At 35.6% G+C, this 23,064-nt stretch overlaps 1 protein-coding gene across 4 annotated transcripts in view; it reads left to right on the plus strand.

Moving 5' to 3' along the window:
• The window catches only part of DOCK4 (dedicator of cytokinesis 4), a 223,559-nt gene that overhangs the window by 174,761 nt on the left and 25,734 nt on the right, over positions 1–23,064 (plus strand). For 2 of the 4 annotated variants that reach the window (XM_054280760.1, XM_054280777.1), the window contains exons 28-38: positions 3,175–3,250; positions 4,795–4,895; positions 5,511–5,569; positions 7,451–7,599; positions 9,167–9,252; positions 14,372–14,398; positions 14,569–14,664; positions 15,869–15,929; positions 17,640–17,733; positions 21,154–21,302; positions 22,305–22,391. In XM_054280760.1, coding sequence (XP_054136735.1) covers positions 3,175–3,250; positions 4,795–4,895; positions 5,511–5,569; positions 7,451–7,599; positions 9,167–9,252; positions 14,372–14,398; positions 14,569–14,664; positions 15,869–15,929; positions 17,640–17,733; positions 21,154–21,302; positions 22,305–22,391 — 985 coding nt within the window. The remainder of the gene's footprint in view (positions 1–3,174; positions 3,251–4,794; positions 4,896–5,510; positions 5,570–7,450; positions 7,600–9,166; positions 9,253–14,371; positions 14,399–14,568; positions 14,665–15,868; positions 15,930–17,639; positions 17,734–21,153; positions 21,303–22,304; positions 22,392–23,064) is intronic. The other 2 variants (XM_054280769.1, XM_054280786.1) reach the window with 1 other exon arrangement.

A 23,064-nucleotide genomic window follows, 5' to 3' on the forward strand; every position in this document is an offset into this window, starting at 1 on the left:
CTCTAAAGAATCCTGTTAGCTCCCATGGTGTGGGAGTCTGAGACTCCTACAATGAACAAAAATTCTTGCTTTTATGTAATACATAGTGTTGCTAACAAATTTTTGCTTTTATGTAATGCAAAATGTTGCTAGCAACTGAACCTGGCATTCAGTCCTTCACAAAAAACATATATACATAGGCATGCATATATAAATAAGCTCATAAACCTATAACAATAGATAAATACACATTTATGTGATTCAAGATTTATTTCATTTCTTTATGAAATATTAAAGACATTTTTTTTCTGTTTGAATACCTTTGTGTTTGGGATTATTTCACTCTGATAGAAAAGAATGGAATGAGAAGCTAATGTTATACCTTTGTCCTATATCACCATGGAAAAGAAAATTTTCATTTTCTGCCACTGGCTGCCCAGGCAAAAGCCAAGTTGCTAGAGCATAGCCCAGGCAGTAAGCACTTGTTGAACTTCTGGTTTTTTCAAAGAGCTTATTGCTGAAAGGTTTGCTCTGAAAATTGTATGGAAAAGCCATTCCATCAACAATGGCCTTACCAGACATTGGGTTAGCATCCTGTGTATGAGTCCAGAATAACTTAGTAGCTAAAAGTAGAGGGTTTTCTCCTGTAAAACAGGCATTCTGAACAAATATGTGGCAGGTGGTAAGAGGAAGAAAAGCAAGTTTTGTCACAAGCTCAGTAGTTTATAGTTTGATACTCAGAGGGATTTCAAATGAATGTTGTTGTTGTTTGGCAGTCGCTGGCTGGGAATCAACTTGGAATGTGAGTACTGTACCGAACCAGGCAGCTCTCCTCTGGCTGCTGCCTCTGCTTTGTGCAGTTCTGCTTTTTTTGTACATGAGCATCCCTAGCCCTAGCTTGCTTTCTGTTCTACCTGATTTTAGACTGCTGTAGATTCAGAATAGCAGATGGTAGGTCAAAAACAATGTCTTCAACCTTGCGTGTTGCTTCTGGTGTTTTGAGTTTTTTTATCTACAACATATCCTCTCATGTTAGAGACCCACATTTTATCAACTAATCCATATCATATCTTTGGCTTACCAAATAAATGAAACCTGAGCTAAGTTCCCTGCAGGAAGAAATACTTGGATTGCAATTATTCTGTTATCTCAGGAACATTCTTCAAAAAATATTCTAAAAGTTGCATTTGTCTACTTTATTCACTTCATAAGACTTGAAGCAGATCTTTCTCTTCAATTTCACCTGCCATGGAAGGAATGTAGCAAGAAAGGAATTGTCTCAGACATAAATAGAACTATGTCATGTAAACTTGGCAGTATGGTTATGGATCTTGTGGAATTTTCTCTTGAGTACTGTTTTCAGGGATTTATTACTTTGGACTTAGGTGGAAATTTCATATAGCAAAAATTCAGATGAACTGACTTTTTCTACCAGAATGTCGTCCTGAAATATACCAACTATTTCCATTCTGTGAAGCATATGGACCTTGAATTAAATCATGCACAACAAGAATGACAGGGCTCTGTTCTTATCCGTGCCTCCATTATTAACTTTGCTTATACTGCATTTTACTAACATTTCACTTTGTGTTCCATGCTGCAATAGCAAGTGCTGTACATGGGCTATAACTCTCCATTGGTGAAAAAGTGGGGTTGACTTACTGATGAATGCTAAGCATGGAACACTACTTGGATAGAAAAGTTACAGTGCAATCCTTGAGAAAATAATATGTATGAAAATACACTTGAGCAGTGGAATAGGAATAACTTGAGACTCAAGACCTGTTCTAAAAACAGTCTCAGAACTGGCTGGTGCAGGTGTTCAGGCACATCAAACACAAAGGTAAAGTTTGGCAGGGACAGTAATTTTAAAAATAGAAGGATGGAAGTAAACATTTAAACTACTAATATGTGAAATTACAGATGGCCAGTTTTTATTTATAAATGTGAAAATTGTCCAAAGTTCTAGAAGAAAAATATAGTTTATATTCTAGGTGGATTGGCTTACATTTAATTCTCCAGTGTTGTAAAATGAAAAATATTGTAACCTTGAAATATATATGCTACTGTTGTTTTTTTTAAGTCTTTTTGTCTTGAAAGCATTGCAAAAAAATAGTAAAACAGATTAAGTCCAAAATATAGAAATGGAAACACATTTTAGCATTGTAACAACATGCTGGTCAAGATCTCTGTTCAAAGAAGAACTAAATGTATTAATAATAGACAGATGGTAATTAAATGAAATGTGTAGATATAACCCTTTTTCTCAGAAGATCTTTAAACAGTTGATTGTTGTAAAATACATAACAGCAAAAAGATCATTCTGTGTTTATCTTTTTTTCTCTCCATAAGTATTCACTTCTGACTATTTTCAAAAATAATGTAATGCTTTACATGGATTTCTAGCTTGACTAAATATGTTGGAAGACAAGAGTGCTGCAGAGGTTAGTTTAAAGTTTGAACCACTGAAATTATGTGTATTTAAATAATCTCAAAGAATGTTCTGTTTCTGTAGATTACTGAAGTTGGTTGCTACAGTAAAGAAAGCCATCATTGATCTCTGGTGACAACCACTGTGAGAGGAGCTTGGTCATATATATTTATTTAAGATAATTATAATTCATGCAGGTGTAAATGTAGGGTAATATATGACTTTTTGCAACATACATTTACAGCATAGAGATCTTTAGAAGCGATCCTTCTCTCAGAGCTCACAGAGTTTTGCATTTTTCTGTTGTCATTAAAGAGACTTTTTGTCCATAAGGGTGTCAGTGCTGAATATTAGCATTTACTAAATATTTTCTATTTATAATCTGTATGCACATATTTTCAATACCAAGAAAGCTGAAAACAAATTGTTCAACTGTGGGTATTAATACTATTAAGATAAGGTGTATAATAAATCTGAAATCATAATTATTTTCAGAACAAAGTTTATGATCGGTCTTGATAAATTATGTTCTATATAGAATGTCTGGTTTTGGTGCACCTTCTTTCAGCACTTATTATCTTAATGAGCATGTTTTCTGTCAATAGATGTTGTTAGGTATTTATATGATATGTTGAAAGTGTAGTATTTAATGCCACCAGACATGCTACATCTATTTCTTCACTGGAAAATTGTCCTGCTTTGAGTATTAAATATGAATTTCCACATAATGAAAATTCCTGTATTTTTCATTCTTTTCTTCCCAGTGTGATCATTACTACAGTCTTGTACCTTTCAGATGCCCTTCGTAAAAACTTCTTGAATGAAAACTTTGATTACAAGGTAAACGATAGATGCAATAGCTGCTACATCATCCTGGGGCTTGGTGGTTATTACCCTTAGCTCCAGCATCTAAATAGCTAGAATATGTACAAAATCAGCAATTTCAACTGCTCAGGGATGTTTTTTCCTAAATACAGGACTATCTTATAAATGAGTGCTGTGAGGTTTTTTTTTAATTTCATCTAATTTTTCATTTGTTATTTGAGCCTCTTTGTTAGACTGCTTACTTAGGATTTTTGTGTAGCAATTTTTTGGATCTTAAAAACTAATGAAATTATTTAGCTGGGTTTTTGAGTTATTGCAGAGGGGAAAGTATTTCAGATTTTTAATCAATGCAGATTATATAAAATGCAGATTCATATTTTTGTAGTTTCTCTCAGACCAATTAACATGCTGCATAATTAAAATTGGAAAATTATGACACTTCACAGTGAATGTAGTTAAAGATGTTAGTGCATACCTCATACAGTGAGATACTGCATTTATAATAAATTGTGAATTACAGATTATGCTTTTAGGATTCAGATGAGAAGATCTAGGAATGTGTCTGGAAAGACACATTTCCATGGAAACAAACCTGAATGAATATTCTGCCCAACCAAGAGATGTTAGTCCAACTGCTGCATCATGAAAAGTGCAGAATGTCCTTCCTAGAGATGACCCCGAGCTCCTGTTGACTTCCAGCAGGGTTGTGGATGCTTCTCTGAAAATCCAGGCTCCTGTTAGATAGATGGGCAGGAATGCAGATTTATCTGCTTAACTGAACATGAGGAAGCCTATTCTTTATGAATTTATGTAAATTCAGAGCTAAAACTGCTGAAAGAATTTCCTGTAGACAAGGCCTCTGTATTGCTTAGACTTGATTAGCAATGTTATTGCTGTCCTGCTGAACTGCAGGGTCTGGAATAGGGCTCCCTTTACACTTCCAGTCATGGAGCATCTATAATTGGGTCATAGTAATTAGTATTTCATTTTATCTTTAATTTTATCGCTAAGTTTTCTAAGTAGAATATTCAACATCTATTTCATAAAGCATGAGCACAAAAAAATCTGTATATTTGCAACATCCTAAGAAAACTTGGCTTTCGTTTTGTCCAGTGAAGCTTACAGCAAGTGAGACTTGCAAATAGTATTATAAAATCTGATGGACAGAGAATGTCAGTCCTGTTATGTGATAACTTCTGAGGTGTCAGAATTTTTTGGGTTTTGGACTTAAGGACATAATTCTTGTAGTTTTATATTTGAATATAACCAAAAGAAACTTTCAAAAGTAAGGCTTCTTGATTTGGAGGAAAGAAAAAGTCCAATCTGTAACTTTAAAACTTTTGCATTTGAGATGTAGAATATGTAAAAGATGCATTTCTGCTGAACATCTTGGGGTTGGTGAAAAGTATATTTTGAGTCAAAGAAATTTAGTCTAAAGCAGGTGGACTAATTTAGCAGTTGAAACTGAAACAAGGGCTGTGATTGGAAATTTTGCTTCTTGGGTGATCATAGATCGTACTGAGAAAATGAAATAACCACATGCCATGTGCTTATTGTAGATATGGGATTCCTACTTTTTTCTTGCTGTCATTTTTATAAACCAGTTATGTCTGCAACTGGAGATGTTCACACCTTCCAAGAAGAAAAAAGTTTTAGAAAAGTAAGTATTGCTATCAGCTTGTAGAAAACTGTAATAGATTTAAAATTTCTCAAAATGCAAGACATTGGAGGTTTCAAAAGGACCCACCAAAAGAAAAATGTAATGATATGTCCACTGACTAGAACAAGAGTTGGTTCTGGCCCTTTGTACAGGTCTTTGAGCCAGTAACCTTCCTAAGTGCCTAAACTGGGAGGTTCAGACACTGGGAGGAAAGGAGCCATTCATTGCCAGTGAAAGCATTAGTCAATCAGACTTGTTCAGATGTTTCTGCCATGCTATTGTATGTATGAGTTAATTGTATTTTTTTAAGCTAGAGAAAAACTATTTGCTCTTAGAGAGAGAACTGGAGCATGTTCTGGCAAAAATAGGTTTTGCTTCACAGCTGTTACTGATGTGCAGCATTTTGACAATATTCCAAATAAACCTGGGTTCAAAAATCCAGTTTTAGCTGGGTACAATCAAAAGAGCAAAACACTTGGGAGAAGGCAGCAAAGGTTTTTTGTTTTGTAGACCACAAATGAGACATTTTATTTATTAATGTCACAGAATGGCATATAAACTTGATTTTCTTAAATTATCTTTTGCTTTCTTGCTTTATTTTTTAATACACTGCAGATATGGTGACATGCGGGTAACAATGGGATGTGAAATCTTCAGTATGTGGCAAAATTTAGGTAAGTGATTAAACACATCATCAGTAACTCTTAAAATGAAAGCAAATTATTAGTTCTTTTCCTATTGTATTTACTTCCCAGTGATAGATGAGTTGTTGATAATTACGTTCAAGACATGAAGTCTTGATTCAAGTTTAGCAAAACGTTTGCCATTTATAATTCCCTTCTTTATAGCTAAACTCAGCTTTCTGTGCCTTGATGCTGTAGTTGACCCATCCTCTTTTCTTCCCTGACAACTGAGAAAATACCACCAGAGAAAACTGAGAAAGAAAGTACTACTCTTTTTGGGAAGAATTATTATGCCTTGAAATATACTTAGGTTCTTATTTTTAGTCCTGTTGTCAAATTGTTTAAGGAAAAGACGTGTCTTAATCCTGAAGGTCTCCTGAGATCCTGGATTTGCATCAAGTCTTCTCTGAAGTCTTAGTTGCACTAAATATAAAGGCATAAACAAGTCAGTGACTAATGTATAAATGAGAATTTGGACAACATAGGAAAAATGCATGCTTGAATATAAACTTAGGAACACGTTTATATTTTTAGGCAATAATTGTGCAAACTGTTTGAAATTATGAGTGTCAGAGAAATGCAGTTGAACATTGTTTGGGAAAAAAATATTTTACTTATTTACAATATTTAATATTGCTGACTTGCTGAGACATCCCTCTATATTACATGGATACGTGGTGGGTATTTCAGAACTGGTGTATCAAGGATATTTTCCCAAGGATATTCTCCTGCTCATACACCTTAGTGTGCATCACCTCCCCACTCATATTGTTCTCTGCTCAATAGAAGCTTGGGATGCAGGCAAATGATGCCTTTCAGTAGGGGTGAGCTTTGTGGAGCTCATCTCCACAAAACTCACCCCTATAATAAGGAGCTCTTCTGGTAATATGTCCAACTAAATGCTAGGATATTTATTTCAATTGGTGTTGTGCTGGTCAGCATTTTACAGTTCTTGTAGCAGTAAGAGTCATGGTAACCTAAGCCTTGATTCTTGTACAGTCACCTTGCTTTCATAGGGATAAGCATCCTAGGATGTTTCCAGAAAACGGAGTTGTTGTTTTCCTTTGCACAAACTCAAACACTGAACACACAGCAACCAGGGGTAAATGCTCACTGGAATATCCAGAGGTAGGCTGGATGTAAATGAATTCCTAGCTTGGAAAAATCAATGCATCCTGATTCATAATCTCTTAATTTTGAGGATGTCAGAAGTCTCACTTGTGGAAAACTGAAACTGAATGGTCAGTGTTTACTGTATGCCATTTCTGCCATTTCTGGCTTTTCTGGCAAGAACTTAATTTTCCTTTAAGTGGAATGTGGTAAGATTTAGAACTGATTTTAAAGCAAGTTGTTTTGAGAACAGCTGTGCCATATTTTCATTCTCCTGCTATTGAAACACATATTTCCATTTCTATACTTGCAAAACTAAAGATGGGTAAAAAACGAAGTACTTACCTCTTTTTGATGAGCACAGAAAACCAGACAGTTAACCATTTTGTAAACGCAAGGATGTAGAGATTAGAAACCAAATTATTCTCGTGAAATATAAATGAAATGCAGAGAGAGTACTTTGTCTGTCTTTGTTAACTTGCTGGAGGATTAATTTCAGATATGGCTAACCCACTGTCACTTTTGAACTCAGTAGTGCATAATAAAATCTCATAAATTATGTTTGCCTTATATTCTTCATTTGTCTATAGCTTTCACTTTTTGGCCTTAAGAAATAGCCCATGCTATGATATATGTGTGATTAAGAAAAAAACTATAGGCATTTAAAATGCTATTTTTTCATTCTTCAGACAGCATTTGGATTGCTTGATAACTCACAGGACACCCAATTCACATTCAAGTTTATGTTCATTTTCATTTTAGGGGAACACAAGCTTCACTTTATTCCAGCATTGATTGGCCCTTTCCTGGAAGTGACCTTGATCCCTCAGCCAGACCTGAGGAATGTAATGATTCCTATTTTCCATGACATGATGGATTGGGAGCAAAGGCGAAGCGGCAACTTCAAACAGGTACTTTGTGTGAAGCTCTTTATAGAACAGCACTGAATATAAAGCACTTCATAGAGTCCTGGCAGACTTGAACATGGAGTTCCATTGGTGCTTCAGGGTGGAGAAGATACGCACAAGGGCTTTCCCTTTTTTCTCTTTGCAGGGCTAGTAAGATTCACCTGTTAATACTATCATGTTATTTATGTGAGATGTTAATACTATCATGTTAGTTATGTGAGATGAGGAAAAAAATCCATGGCCTGATGAAGTGAAGAACAGAACTGGAGCTGTTTTTAACAAGATTGCTGTGGTGGATTTTCACCTCTGCTTTACAGTGGTACAGACTGCTGGTTAGACAGGATTCAACCAGCTTCCCTTTTGGTTACTATGGAAAAAGACCAGATGTTCTTCAGTAAAGATCCAAGAATTCTTGTTGCTCAAACACATTCTTAATGGGCTAGGAAGGAACTACCAAGAATGCCATCTGCTCCCTCAGCTCCCACTCAGTTCTTTCAGACTGCCTCAAACCATTCTCAGTGCCCTCCTTCCTGCTGCTTCAAAATGAAGGAAAGTAGAAGTATTTTAATTACTCCCAGGCAATCATAATGCTTAGGGTGGGAGTTGCATCTAAAGCACAACCCAAACTATTAAAAACAAGAGTAGTGCAGGTGATGTGAGTAGGTAGCTTTTCAATGTCAATATATAAGCTTATTGTTAAAAATCACCACAGAAATGTTAACAAGTAGTGAGAAGGAAGAAAATCCACTTGTTCTGCTACTCTGTCTTTTAAGTTTGGTTTCAAGTGTAAATTGTAATAGATTTATTCTGTAATAAAATAATTACAATAGCTTGATTTCTCCCCTAGACTTGTGATTGTTAATATATTACTGATAAGAAGGAGGTTTGAAATATAAATACACAGTGTACCATCAGCTCTATATTTTTTATAATCAATGCACTTAAAAACATGCATTGAAGGAATCATTAGCACTGGATTTTCTTAACCACCAAGTTTCCTTGATAGCTAATATGTAAGTCCAGGAAATTTGCTTTCTAATGAGATACTGGCAGGTAAGAGTGTTGGGAGAATCTGAGCTCCCAAGTATTCTGAACAGTGCAGACATTTATGTATATTAAATTATAAAGAATGGGGTGCAGGTAGGAAAAGATCATATTTTTACTTCAGTCTAAGAAAATATCTTGTGCTTACAGCCTTGCAATGAGAATTCAGGCAATTTATTTGGGCTGTGTGCTTTTCCTCTGACTCCATAAATAGATAGCTGCCTTAGCAGCAGCAAATGCTACTCAGCCTGTAGTTTTAAAGTCACGTTGTTCAATTTAAATTAGCTCCCTCCCTCCAAAAAAAACCTCAAAAAACCACCACCACAAAAAAAAAAAAAAGAAAGCCCTACAAACCTCGGGAATTATAACAGCTTCAGAGAGATGAAGTGACTTATCACATGATTGACCAATAATTCTAAAATATGCATTTAGCAAAGTCTCTTACATAAAACCAGATCTTCCCTCCGTTTCCTCTAATCTCATTAAAGGAAAAAGAAGCTCTTTACACCACACTTATATGTTGCAGGTGGAAGCAAAGCTGATTGACAAACTGGACAGCCTAATGTCAGAAGGTAAAGGTGATGAAACATACCGAGAGCTCTTCAACAGTATGTGAGTAATATGTTTATCTTATCATTCCTTGAGTTCAGTTGGTTATATCAGATGCTAATGTCATTGTAGAACTGTAAATGAAATGAAATGTTAAACTAGTTGGGATGCTCATTTTTTCTTTTTCTTTTTTGATTTTCTTAAAATCTGAAGAATGAAATGTTTCACGGTGTTGTATAGCATCTGTAAAGTCTGGCAGTACTTGCATACAGCTATAATTGGGAAAGGCTAAATCTGTTATATCGCAGAACATTCTCTTTCTCTACCTACTAATTTTAAAATCAGAAAAGCAAGAAATGCTTCATAATTGCATAGAGTGCAGGTAGAGCTCAGATGGAGCATTTTGAAAACAAGGCATGACAATTCAACAAAGCATTTAATAAGTGATTTTCTACTGCTACTTGTAGTCCTCTGAGTAATGTCACTTGTTGATTTCTTGTTTGATGTAAACAATTGTGTTTATTCTGATAAGATTATTTCTTTCTAATTTTTTTTATAAATTACTGGCTAAGCTTTTAGTGCTTTTTAATAAATGACATGTCACTTAAATTTAATAGGAACAACTAATGATAATGCTGAAGTCCCTAAAGTTGTGCATAAATTTTTTCACTGACTGAAATAAATGACTGTCACAGAGTACAGATGCAAAATAACTAACAGGGCTCTGTCTCTGTTGTTCCTCAGAGCTCAATTCCACCAAAGTGAAAGATTTCAATTATTTCTGATGTGTTTATTTCAGTAGGAGATGTATTGTTCATCTTCAGGATTCCAATCTGCTGTGTTTTCTTCAGTTATACTAAAAACATGAATTTTTTTTTCCTGTTTATTTGGTTTCTTAATCATTCTTTCTTCTTTAAGTATTGGTTTTGGCACTCTTGTCTTTGGTTAAAGAACAAGAGTCAGGTCTTGGTGTCTGAAAATAGCAAGCACTTATTAGTCTGTAATTGTACAGAGTTTAAAAAAAGAGTTTTTAAATATTTATCATGTACAGAAGCAAAGGTGAAAATTAGGCAGAATAGTATGGAATTGAATGAATAATAGTGAACAGCAGTACAGTGCATGCTTAAGCAGAACTTTCCTGTAATTATTTATGACATTTTCCTAATCTGAGTAAAGATAATAAAGGGTAAGATATTTTCAATATTTTAGTAACACAGTATTCTAACTGTAAAATTAAGTCATTTAAGGAAAAGCTCTAATTATAAAATGAAGCCTATGTAAAATACATCAGTGTGTCTATCACTGAAATAACTTAAAATTCTTTAAGAAAGCATACTGGTATCAAATACAATTCCTAATTTTTTGTGATTTTGAGTTAGATTTCAACTGGAGAATGTTAAACATGATACAGTGAAAAATGCTGACAGCTTTTTATAAATCTAAATGCTGAAAACATAGTCATGGTAATTTAAATTGCAAAATGTCTCACAGCATCAGTATACTTGTGGTTTCTATCATGGTATAACAGAAGTTAAAACTAAACTCTGTGAAATTTCAAAGTGCTCAAGTTCACTCCCAGCTAATGAAAAAGGTAGTATATTTATGATTAGTTTTTTTTTTCACTTTGATTGTCTGTATGCATTACCACCTCTCAAGAGGAGAGCCTGTAGAAGATACTAATGATCTGAAATGGAGAATGTCATATTGTTCTAGGGCATGTGAAGAAAAATTATGAAAATCAGATGGACAGTTTGGGGAGTTGACTGCAAGAGACAGGGTTGGTTGGTTAGCCTGAGATTCTGGGGTTTCTTTATTTCTTCCATGGGTAATTTAAACTCAGCAATATCAGAGTGTCTTTACACAGTGCAAGAAAACAGACTTGTTTAGGCTGAAGTTGCAGAGGTGTAGCAGGTACCCAAAAGCTGGAATAGTAATACAGTTTTGCAGCAAGCTCTGGTTTCATAGTCTTCAATGAAAGAAAATACTACAATATTACCTGATTTTTCTGAAGATTAGGCGTGGTTACTTTTGATAGGTATCACTGGGAACCAAGGGGATGCACACACCTACAGCCTGGGAACTGCAGTGGGTGGGAGACTTTCAGGTTTTGTCATGCTGTTTATTTTGCCTGAATTGGAAAATGAATTTAAATCTCTTAACTCCCCCATTAACTGCTTTTTTTTCCCAGAGACAATCACTGCATCTTTCCTTTGAACATCTATTTTCAAGGATAAATTATAAGCATCTCTGGAGATAGATAAGATATGTGCTTAGAATTTGTTGCCTACAATGGAATTATCTATATCAAATCAAAAGAGAAAGTAGGGGGAAGGTGACTGCTGTTTGTTTTGAATCAATGTCTTTCTAGGGACTTGAATGTGACCATTCACTGATTAGCTCCTGATGTCATTTGAAGGAAATGCAAAGCATGAAGTAGTGAACATTTTGTTATAATGAGAAACTAGATGTTGCAATTGCTATCCATTGTAATTATGGTATGAAAGCTGTTCTGATCTACATTTACACTGTAATACTGCAATTGAATTCCTGAATTTATTAGTACAGGGAAAAGAATGATTTTGCTTTATTTTTGGTGGTTAAAATAAAATCCTCAGAAGCCAAGATATATACTCAAGTAGGTCTTTCTTCTGAATCAGATGGATGCTGGCAGTTTATTACTTCTACAGCTGTATTTCAGTTTGGCCTAAGACAAGGCATTTCAGATTTGGAAGTTAGGTGGCCCCATTGAAGCACAAAACCTGGGCTAATGGGTTCTGCTTGGGGGCCTGGCAGTGAGGCTTCTCTTTGAAGAGATTGTAGCTGACATTCAGCGGAGCAGGGACTTATAACTGAGTTCTGCCAGTTTCTGGGTGATTTTTTGAACCATGAATCTATTATATAAAAATTGATGGCTGCTACCTTTCCTCTGCTGTCTTCAGTCATCTTGATTTCTTCTCCAAATGCATGACTGAATTCATCACTGCCCAGTCCATTAGAATCTGTCTGGAGTGAGTTGAGACCCTTTATGACACGTTCAGGGAACCTCTGGCTATAGTGAAATCTTTGAACTCTAAAAGAAGCATCCAGATGTTTTAAAGCACCTCTAGGATTAGTTGCCTGTGTGCTAAAAGTCTGAATAATGCATACAAAATCCATTTACTACATGATTGAGTTCGCCTGAACATTGTTCTAAGCCTGCTGTTTGTCCCTGGAGAACTCTGGTCCTCTGGATCACTATCTTTTACTCCTGGGGTACCCAAGATTAAAAATAATTAAATATACCTCCTTTTCCCTCCACCAAACAAAACAAAGCAAACCATAATTGTTCAGGTGAGTTCAGGTGTTAGGCTATATTAGCATGCATAGACAGAAACCTTTTTATAGTTTCCCTTTGTTGTTTAACCCCCTTAGTGCTTTGTACAAATAGCCAAGCATCTTGGCTATGCTTTGGGATCTGTAAGAACAGGGATTCAATTCTATCTAGATTTAGCCAGAATGCATGTGAGTAGCTTTTTCATTCTGAGTTTGTTCTGTGCATTGTGCTGTGGGGGGGAAAGGGAGGAATGCATCAGAAGGCAAGTCTTTCATTTTTTCAACTGACCACATTGATATCAGTTTGTATAAGTACTCTGAATGTATCAACTCAGCTCATTATTACAAATTGTGTGTTTATAAGGAACGTGCCAATGCAATTTTAAAGAAAATGCGTAAGTCAAATGCAGATAAGAACAATCTGTTTTGAAAGAGAAGTCATGCTTCTATTGTTTTTCTAGAGGATCTAGAGGAGCTATCAGTAATTATTTTGTTGAATCTAGGTTGAAATGTTCCTTTTTAACATAGGGTTAAAACAAAGTAGAAATGAAAAATCTCTGTGGTAATCAAGATTCAATAACATGACAGGATCTACTCTTATTTCTTACTAGACACAAAAGCTTCTATTAGAAGGAACATAAGGGGTTCAAAAATTAAGGTATTCTGTATGGAAAACAGAGGTGCCAGCTTAATGCTTCAGCATTTCCTGGTCAAGGATGGCCTTATCATCTGCCTGCTAGCAATGAAAAAGAGCCAGCCTCTGATTGTGAGGGAAAGACATCTGACTGCCTCCTTAAGAGAAGAAGTGAGTTTAAAGATTCATATAAGAGTGCAGGATGAAGATCAGAATTTGCTCCTCAGTTCCAGCAGAGCACAGCTTCATTTAGGTCAAATTTGCTTGGAGAATTCCATCTGTGCCATCCCTGAGGCTGTGAGGAGCAGAGCTGGAGTGTACAGCTAGTGCAGTTGGCATGTAGGAGTTCCTGAGCGCTGTTACAGGTTTGAGGTTGGGATGTAGGAGGTTTTTGGGACTGAGCGTGCTCAGGGTGGATGAAGGTCAGTGGAGCTGACAGACAGAAGGTTCAGAGGTGCTCTGAAAGCTCTAAGGATGTGAATGTGGGAATTTTCAGATCCTTCCAAATAAACCATAACTGAGTACATTTTCAGGGAGACTGCTGAAATATCTCCATGGACATGTCATCCACCCGAGCTCCTGCACCAAAGTATAAAAGCAACACAGCTCTGTAGATAAATATTTCCTTGCTCACTCTTATAGAGAAAATGTGGAAATTCATGCCTAAATGATAAATATTTGATAAACTTAAGCAATGAAAAACAGAGGCCTGTAGCAGAATTATATAAAGAACAATAATAATAAAGAGAATTATATTGTACAGTTTTACAGACATTTTGAAATCTTTCCACTTCAATGCATGGTATGCATTTACATTGGCATAACAGTTTTTAACAAAATAGTCTTATGACACTTTAAGGTACTGGAATTGTACATGTGCAGTATAGTGTGTTCTCAGAAAGAAATATTAAGTGAAGTGGGGGAATCATCTTGTTCAAATCCCTACTCTATTCTTAAATATCATACTTACTGAAATATTAGAGAGGAGAGGAGAAAAAGAAAAATCTTTTTTAAAAATTTAGAAGGTATATTAAGCTGGTGAATATTCTTTTCTAAGAACACTTAAATTCCTCATTTTCTGACATATCAGCATGAAGTGAATATAAAAATTTTATGGAAGAATTGTGTTAAGCCTTTGGGATATGAATATGTTCTGAAAATTAGGTATTTGACATATTTTTAACCTGATGCAGCTAATATAAAAATCATTTGTTTTGTCAATGCTTCCTGGACTAGAATTCCACTTTTTGGTCCTTATCCTAGGTAAGACATTGTTTGCAAATTGCACTTCTTGGGAGGGTGTTTGTGAAAAAAAAAAAAATCTAACTATCAAAGATGTTGCTAAGGTATTAAGGTAGTGGTAAAAGCAGAGAGGTTGTCATAGTGACAGTTAAAAATAAACAGTGACATTTTTCTGGCTTGTTTTTTTCCAGTCTGCTGAAGAAAATTGAGCGGGAAACATGGAGGGAAAGTGGTGTTTCATTAATTGCCACTGTGACTCGCCTCATGGAGAGGCTCCTGGACTACAGGTGAGTGGTTATCACAGTTTAGAGGTAGGGTTGTCATCTTTGAAATATTAGGAAACAAATACAGCTATCTTGCTCAATGCTGACTGCACATGGATACGTGGATAGAGCAGCTGTAAGTGCTCAGGATCTCTGACAGCAGCTGCTTAGCCAACAGGAAAATGCAACTGGCAGGATGAAAACAACCAAGGACGCTCCCCATGGTGCAAAAAATCCGGTGGTGGGCTTGAGTTTGCTGTCAGGGAATGTAGTAACTTTCGGCAGTAGGCTGGTGACTCAAGTCTGTCTGAAGACACAGAGCTCAGTACTAATCACCTGACAGTTGTTTTACACAATATGTAAAATTCTTATTACTGTGTCAATCATGCTTAGTTGTGGTGTCAGCTGGCACAGTAAGTGTGTATACAAAGACATGATCTCTGGATGAGCACCTCACATCTGACTCTACCATGTGATCAAAGGAGAGGGAAATGAGAGGCAGGTACTCTCTCTTTCAGAAGTGCGAGACTAAAAGCAATTTTCCCAGTCAATTGTGAGCCTGTGTAGAGCCTTCACGTTTCAGCTCAGTCCTCCTTATTGCCACCAACTATAGCACTGTCCAGAGCTTAATTGTAAGGTTTTCTCCCTCATTCCATAGGGACACATGGTGAGACCTAGTACTGCACTTGCTGTCATCAGTGATAGCTTGGAAAGAAAGCTATTTTATCAACAAAGAGACTGAACTCTTAATTTCTAGAAGTGTGGCACTGCTATTTCTCTTCAGGGACCAGCTGGATTACAACCTCTAGGACTCCCAGTCTTTCAAAGCAGTGGTGTGCTGTTAGTTATGAGAGTATTTGGGAAAATTGTTTGGCTCATGTATACAAGAATGTTTTAAAGTTATATTAAATTCCTTTTACTTATTATGTGGTGATGTCTGCCTGTTATTCTTTTATTTCAGCATGGTTATACTGGCTACTTTTTTACCCTGTGTGATAAAAAAAGTCACACAGTAATGACAGAGCCAGAAAGAAAACATTGACTTTCTTGACAATTGATGTATTCAATGTACTACAAAAGGAGGCATGAAATCTCTTAGCTACTTGGGTCAGCTCTTCAGCTAAATGCAATCCTTTCAGTCAGCTTGCCAAGTGAAATGTGTCTGTTTTCTGAGGTGTCCTTCACTGTAAGAGGATAAACTTTTGACTTTCATTACTTTCTGCTTTAGGGACTGCATGAAAATGGGAGAAGTGGATGGCAAAAAGATTGGCTGCACCGTTAGCCTTTTGGTTTGTATGATACTTTCTCTTTCCCTTTTCGATTTCAGTTGAGCAAATGCACATTGGAATAGGATATACTTTGCTTCTTGTTGCAATTTGAGTAGAATTTGACAGAGTAACACTACTCTTATGATTGCTGATTATTTTTTCCAGGCTGAGATTGGTGCAGTAGGGAGATACTTGGCATTTCCTAGCTTGGTTCTGAAAGGTCTCCAAAACTGCATTATTCAGTTTTAAGTCTCTTCCTACTGGATAAACTTCACCAAAGTACTTTCCAAGTTTAATTAGTCTCTGAGTTTGTAGAAACAAACATGCCTTTCCTCCTCTCCCAAACCAAACGAACCCTACATGATTTCTCTTGTTTCTTTTCTTCCAATAACTGATGCAAGTTGGTTATTATAGCATATAGTATGGGATATCTTGTGAAAACTGCAGGCTGACTATTCTCTCCCTAGTAAAAGAGACAGAAATGCTGCTCAAGACCTCCTGTTGTCATGCTATCTTTATTACCACAAACCAACAGTGCTAAACCATAGTATGAAAAAGATGTCATTTTTGTTTACAAGAGGCATTTTGATTCTAGGCCAGTTTCCACTGACAAGTATGTTGACTTCTGTTAACCTTGGAAAATTTCCATTTTCATGGTGAATTTTTTGAAAAGCTGTATTTTTAGCCAGAGGGGGAAAAAACAAAATAAGCTGACTTGTAATTCTGCATTTTTGACGTCAGTGAAACAATTTGGGATCACTTCTAAGTAGCAGTTATACATAAGAGAACAAAGGATTTCTTCAGTAGAAAAATAGTGCTCTAAATAAGGATGATATTTACTATGAAGCCATAAAGCAGCTGGCTTGCTGTCAAAATATCTTGCATGATCTGAATTCTTTAAAGTACCTGGATTATTTTCATCCCTAAGGAGGTTTTAATCTATTATTAGCAAAGTGTCCAAGATTTGTATAAAAAGAAAATGAAAATATTTTAAAATCTCAAAACACCATATTACTTTTTAAGGGGATTTTCAATGACTCATATGGGCTAAGGTGGATTTCATATCCTAATAATTTTCAAAGAAATTTTTAATACTCTTGCACAACAGAGAGATGAATGCTAAATTTTCTCAAATCAGTTTAAAAATATTTTCTCTATAAAGTTTTTATTTTTTATGTTTTCATAGTGTTCCTCCCACCTTTTTCCTTGATAACTCAAGGAAATAACTCAATTTAGGAAACAGTGGCACAGAATATGAATACTGTACACTAGAAGAAAAGCTGCATAGTTTAAAGTAGCGATTTAAATAATAAAACAGAAATTGTTAATTGCTAATGAGAACCAGTGCTTAGACTTTTCTAGCCTATAAATTTTCATTAACCAAAGCAGATTATCCTGACCATGGAGTATGTCTAGCAGGAGGACTTAAGCTGCATGTCCATTGTGAATGTGGCAGTATTTGTGAACAGCGCTATAGGCTTGCACTCCTCTTCCTGTTACTTTTTCATACCTTGTTTTAGGGCTTGTAAACAGATAAAGAAAGTTTTGAACTAAAATTTATGATATTGTAGTCCATATTTTATCCATGTACCAACAAATAGTAGGTTTATGTTCAGAAATGTAATCTATGCATATATTTCTAGAAGATTATGTTTGAAGTCTTTTATTTGCCACCATTATCATAAATTTATTAGCTACTACATTTTATTACAAAATTCAATTTTATTTCAGAATTTTTACAAGACTGAACTGAACAAGGAAGAGATGTATATTCGCTATATTCACAAGCTCTATGACCTACATCTGAAAGCACAAAACTTCACAGGTAACTGAATACAAACTAGAAAAAGATATTTAGGACTGATCTGTGGTTTGCAGTCTTTCGCAAGCCTGTAAGCTGTATCCTCAGTGCAGAACATAGCAACCCAGGCAACAGCTGAGTTTCCTTGCCTAATTGATGTCTCAAAATACTGCTTTTTTCAGCCCCAAGGCACTATTATTTGCTGAGCCATGGTGAATGTAAATTACTTCTGTTGATACCCACTAGCAATAAATGTGTGATACGGTCATTTTTCACCCAAAAGGAGTAAAGTTTGGAAGAAGTTTTTATGAATTCATTCAGTGGTATCTGAGCCTATACATTTTTTTGTCATGCTCCTGGATATCTGTTTGGTAAAGTGTTTCAACACAGCTGTGTTTCAGAACCTCATTTTTGGTTTAAAAAAAGAAATAAAAGAAAGGAAGACCCATAGAACTTACTCATAATGAGGTAGATATCCTAAAACCTATGACAAGTACTGCAATTTCATGATGTCTTTCTAAATCTTCACATACCACATTTGCAGTACTATTGTCCAAGATTTCTCTAATTTTGTGCCAAGGATGTTATTTTTTACATGAAGAAATAAGAAAATATTGTGCATGGCTGTTGTTTATACAGCTAAACACACATTTCATTTGGGGAACTATTTGCCATCAGTGAGTGCTGGAGGAGATAAAATCAGTATCCTTTTAAATCACACTATCTTTGCCAAAATATTTTACTGACCTTGTAATACCTCCAGCTTTTCCCCAGTCTTTGCAATTGCATATGTTCAAAATTTCTAGATTTTGAATTTTCTTACAAGCAGGTTAGTTGGCTGAGTGTCTTCAGTAAACAGCTTACAGGTACCTGGTGTCACAGCAACTTTCCTTATGCTTTTCTGCTGTCCATAAGAAAGATTGTTCACTTGGAATTTCCACACTCCCTTTGCAGTTTCTGGATTTAAATGTGGACTAGATAGCAGGATATGTTGAGGAGAGATTTTAGTTTCCTCATGTGACCTGGCAATAGTGAGTCACAAGAGAATTTTGATTACTAAGAAGTCTCTTTGCCACGGCTGGCTTTTGTATAAAGCTATTATTTTGCATAGTAGATCTTAGTAACTCTTTGAGCAGTATTGAGTTTCCTTTTTGCACTGGGTGTTATTATGAGTCCAGTTTACCTTCACCTGTGATATGAACCTAATTATTTTAGGCAATTGGATGGCAGTTGTTTTGCCATCCATTCTGATTTTAAACAGTATTTTGCTCAAAATTTATTTCCAGGACTTTGTTGTATTTCCCATGTGTTTGTTATCAATCTGTGTGATTTTTGCATTCTTTGCTAATGGCATCGTTTCATCCTAGGGATGAAATGGTTTTTCTCTCATTTCCATAGTATGATTTACTGGACTTTTTCTAAAAATGCCCTGTTAAAAAAAAAAAAAAAAAGTTATTTTTATGCAAAACATTATTTTAAATCTTTCTTTACACAGCACTCAGTTGCAGCTATAAATATACCACTCTTGAGGCTGAATCACATAAATGCACTGATTCCTCCTGAGAACTGTAATAAGACTTTTTTTACCTATCCACCTTAGAAAAATCTAGTGTTTTGAATATTTCCTGTAAAAATTGAATTTTCCACATCATGAGTCAACCATATTTATCTCTTCTTAGTGCTTTGATGCAAGTCAGTAGTTACAGACCTCTCCCTGAGGTATCAGTATTTTATTTGTTGTGTTGGCCACTGCCAGACATACTGGGTGGAGGAAACCTTCAGACTTGTAATCCAGTATGGTCATTCTTATTTTAGAAACCTGTATAAATTTATTATAATTTAAGAAAACTACATTGTTAGAGCAGACAAAATTTTGTTAAGGACTTAGATGCCAAGTTTAGAAAGGAAAGGTCACAGTGAGCTATCCTGAGCAGCTACTTGTGTTCTGCTATCTTTTGCTTCCTTATGATTTTGAATAATTTATTATCAGCTTCATGGATTTTTAAAATTGTCATATAGATGTGCTTCATGTCTTGAGTACAAAAATGTAGCTTGAAGCTATGACAAAGGTGGTTACCAGTCAAGCAGCCTGAGAGCTGCTGAGTGTGATGCCAGAATTAAGGTTGTCTGTGGAACTCGAGCTGGTTTTCCTTGCATGGGTGTGTCACAGCACAGCACCAGTTTGCACCACACTTAGCATTTTGCAACACTCTCACACACAATTATCTGCTGCAGTGATGTTTTTTCCTCCACACGTTCTCAGTTGGATGTGTAGAGGAACACTACGGCTAGAAAAAATACTGTAAAATTTGGCTTAAGTCTCCTGTCTTACGGGAGCTCATATGGCAGAGGCAGAAGTAGGATATGGCTGTCTGGGGCAAACTTAGCTTAGCACAAAAAGAACTTTAGTACTTTATTGTTATTTTTTTTTTGCTTTATGTACAACCTATAAAATCTGCAATAAAATAAGTCCAGTAGGGAGCTTCTTTCTCCAATGAAGTCATCTCCAGAACATGGCCCATCTTTGTGCTGACTCACTCATGCAAAGTGGTCCTGTGAATGGCAACGTAAACTGTGAATATTAGCTTGGAAATCAATAATACCTATGCTCAGTTAGCCAAATTGAGTTGTTGTGGCCAGTAGTAATTCTGGTGTTTTGTAATTTGCTGAAGTCTGACTTTCCAATAAAAAGATTAATTTTATATTATATTAGTGTACTGTTTCTGAGAAATTCCTGAAATCAAAGTAAAAAGAAATCATAATTTTTATATTCCCAGATAATTTATACTGAATAATGTAAAGATTACTACACAGCTCTCTGAGTAGAGACCGACAACCGGTTTGATTCCTGCCAAACCAAAAACTAAATAAAATTTTTAAAATTAAAAAGAGAAAAACATTGCACTTCTAAATTTCTTGTTATGGCCAGCTGGTAAGGCTCAGCTATCAAGAATTTATTTCTCTGTGGAAGGAGTGGATTCTATTAAGCACACATCTGCCTCCCTGTTTTCCTCCCAGCCCTCTCTTTTGGACTCTGTCCACAGTCTTGTTGTCTTTCCTCTTTCACTACTGATGTTCCTCATCCTCCAGTCCTTGTTCCTTTTTTCAGACAGCAGAGTCATTGAGGGTTTCTCCTTAGCAGTAGGGAAGACTGGGGCTATGCAGGAAATGCTTACTTAATTTCTGTCTCCTTTGTATTTTGAGACTCCAGAACCAGTGCCCCAGTGACTCTAAATAGTGTATGAAAATTTTAAGCTATTTTTATTATAGCTGTAATAACAACTCTGTCCAAAACCACCACTACCATCTGGCTAATACTCAAAATAAATCAATTACCCATTAGAAAGGTGCCTCTCAAGAAAAGCATTCACATCTCTGTGAACTTTGTTTGTCTGTTTTATGTGTTTGGAGTTGGTGAGTGCCGTGCTGTGGTTTGTCTTGCAGAGGCTGCCTACACTCTCCTGCTGTACGACGAGCTGCTGGAGTGGTCAGACCGGCCGCTCAGGGAGTTTCTCAACTACCCCATGCAAACAGAGTGGCAGCGCAAGGAGTGTCTCCATCTGACCATCATTCAAAACTTCGATAGGGGAAAGGTAAAATAGTCCTGTTTTACTGAGTGGATCTGGGAAGGGTAGTTTATTCATTTTAGGATATTAGTTCCAGGGTTGCACTCTTTCCTTGTATTGAGGTGAAGTGTTTGTCCTTGCTTGATTAAGCAGTTACTTACCGATGCAGTACATTTCGTTTAATTCTGTGTTTGCATCCTAGAAATCCCCCACTTACATATAAGAATAATTTTCATGTGCATAGCAGTTGGCTTTGTAACTGTCAAATCACTTTATAAAAGGTGGTGAAAGTGAGCCTTATAAAGCTAATGAAATTCACTTAGTTACCGAGTGAGGATTGTAAGGGCTATGTTTACACCTTACAATGCCATGTTGTATCTCTTAAAAAACTAAAAATGAATTTGTTTGGGGGAATCACAGTTCGTTGTCATTACTGCAAATGCCTATTCTCAATTAAGCAAGTGTAATTATCCTGTAGTCTAAAATTTTATATACACATAGTGCTCTGATTCATCTTACTGACAAACATGCAATGCATTACAATTTTGTGTAGCTAGTGTAAAATTCATGTAAGCGTAATACATGTAATCAAAAGGATGTTGATCATCATGTTTTTCAAACAATTCTGTAATTATATTATATAGTTTAACTTATATGTTGCAATGGAGTAGTGTATAACCTAAAAAAATTAGGGTAGATGTATTGAAAGTACAATTTTAAAATGTAAAAATCATATTGTGTTGAATCCATCTCATGTAGGGTCAAAAGAGTCATCCATCACTCTTGCAATGACTTACATTTTGTGCATAGTGCAGAAAGAATAATTAATTAAATAAGTCTTTAAATATATTTTTAATTCTTCAAAGAATTCATGAGTATTACTCAGAAGCTATCAGCATGTTTAGGGGACAGTGGGTTCAAATATTTTCAGTAGCAACAAGGCTTAGTATTTATAGAACAGACCATTAATAAATCACAAATTGTCAAACAGTTGCTTTGAATTACTGAGCACCTTTTATTTGCTTGCAGTGTTGGGAAAATGGCATTATCTTATGCAGGAAAATTGCAGAACAATATGAGAGCTACTATGACTACAGAAACCTCAGCAAGATGAGGGTAATGTACTTGAACACTTTTCATCAATCATGAATCCAAATGCTTTTTAATTTAGGTTATAAAATATTACTGAGGAAATTAAATTTACCACAGAATGATTCTTAGGTTTGGTTTGCACTATTATTTTTTACCCTGAGGCATCTTTTCTACAATAAGAATTATAAAAAAGGAGTGTGAGCTTTTTGAAGAAAAATGAGAAAATCCTATCTTCATAGAGCAGTTTAGGTTGGAAGCCTTAAAGTTGATCTAGTTCCAGCCCCCCTGCTTGACACCTTCCACCAGACCAGGTTGCTTTATTTTATTATAAAATTAATGTTCTTAAAATATTTGTACCTGTACAGCATCCTTTTTGTGTGCATGCTTATGCAGAAAAATATCAATACAAACTAACTTTTATTAGTTTCCTACAGTTTATCCATGAAATGTGCTGTGTGCAGTCCTTCACTAGGAGCAGCAGCATGACTTTGCAGTTGTAATTGCAAGCAAAGCTACAGGCAATGCACACTTTTTTTTTAATTTACTGCTTAAAAATAAGATCTGTTTAATAATTCATTGTAAAAGTGAAAGTTTCTTGCTACAGTCTTCTTATCGTTTCTTTCATTTTAGAACTCTAAACTTTGTTTCTCATTCAGATAGTGTTTTTTTTAAAATTATTGAGTCTTCTTTTCTTACG

The sequence above is a fragment of the Melozone crissalis genome, unplaced genomic scaffold (genome assembly GCF_028551555.1).
Source record: "Melozone crissalis strain CALT ecotype California unplaced genomic scaffold, PUWL_Pcris_2 ptg000004l_1, whole genome shotgun sequence".
NCBI lineage: Eukaryota > Metazoa > Chordata > Aves > Passeriformes > Passerellidae > Melozone > Melozone crissalis.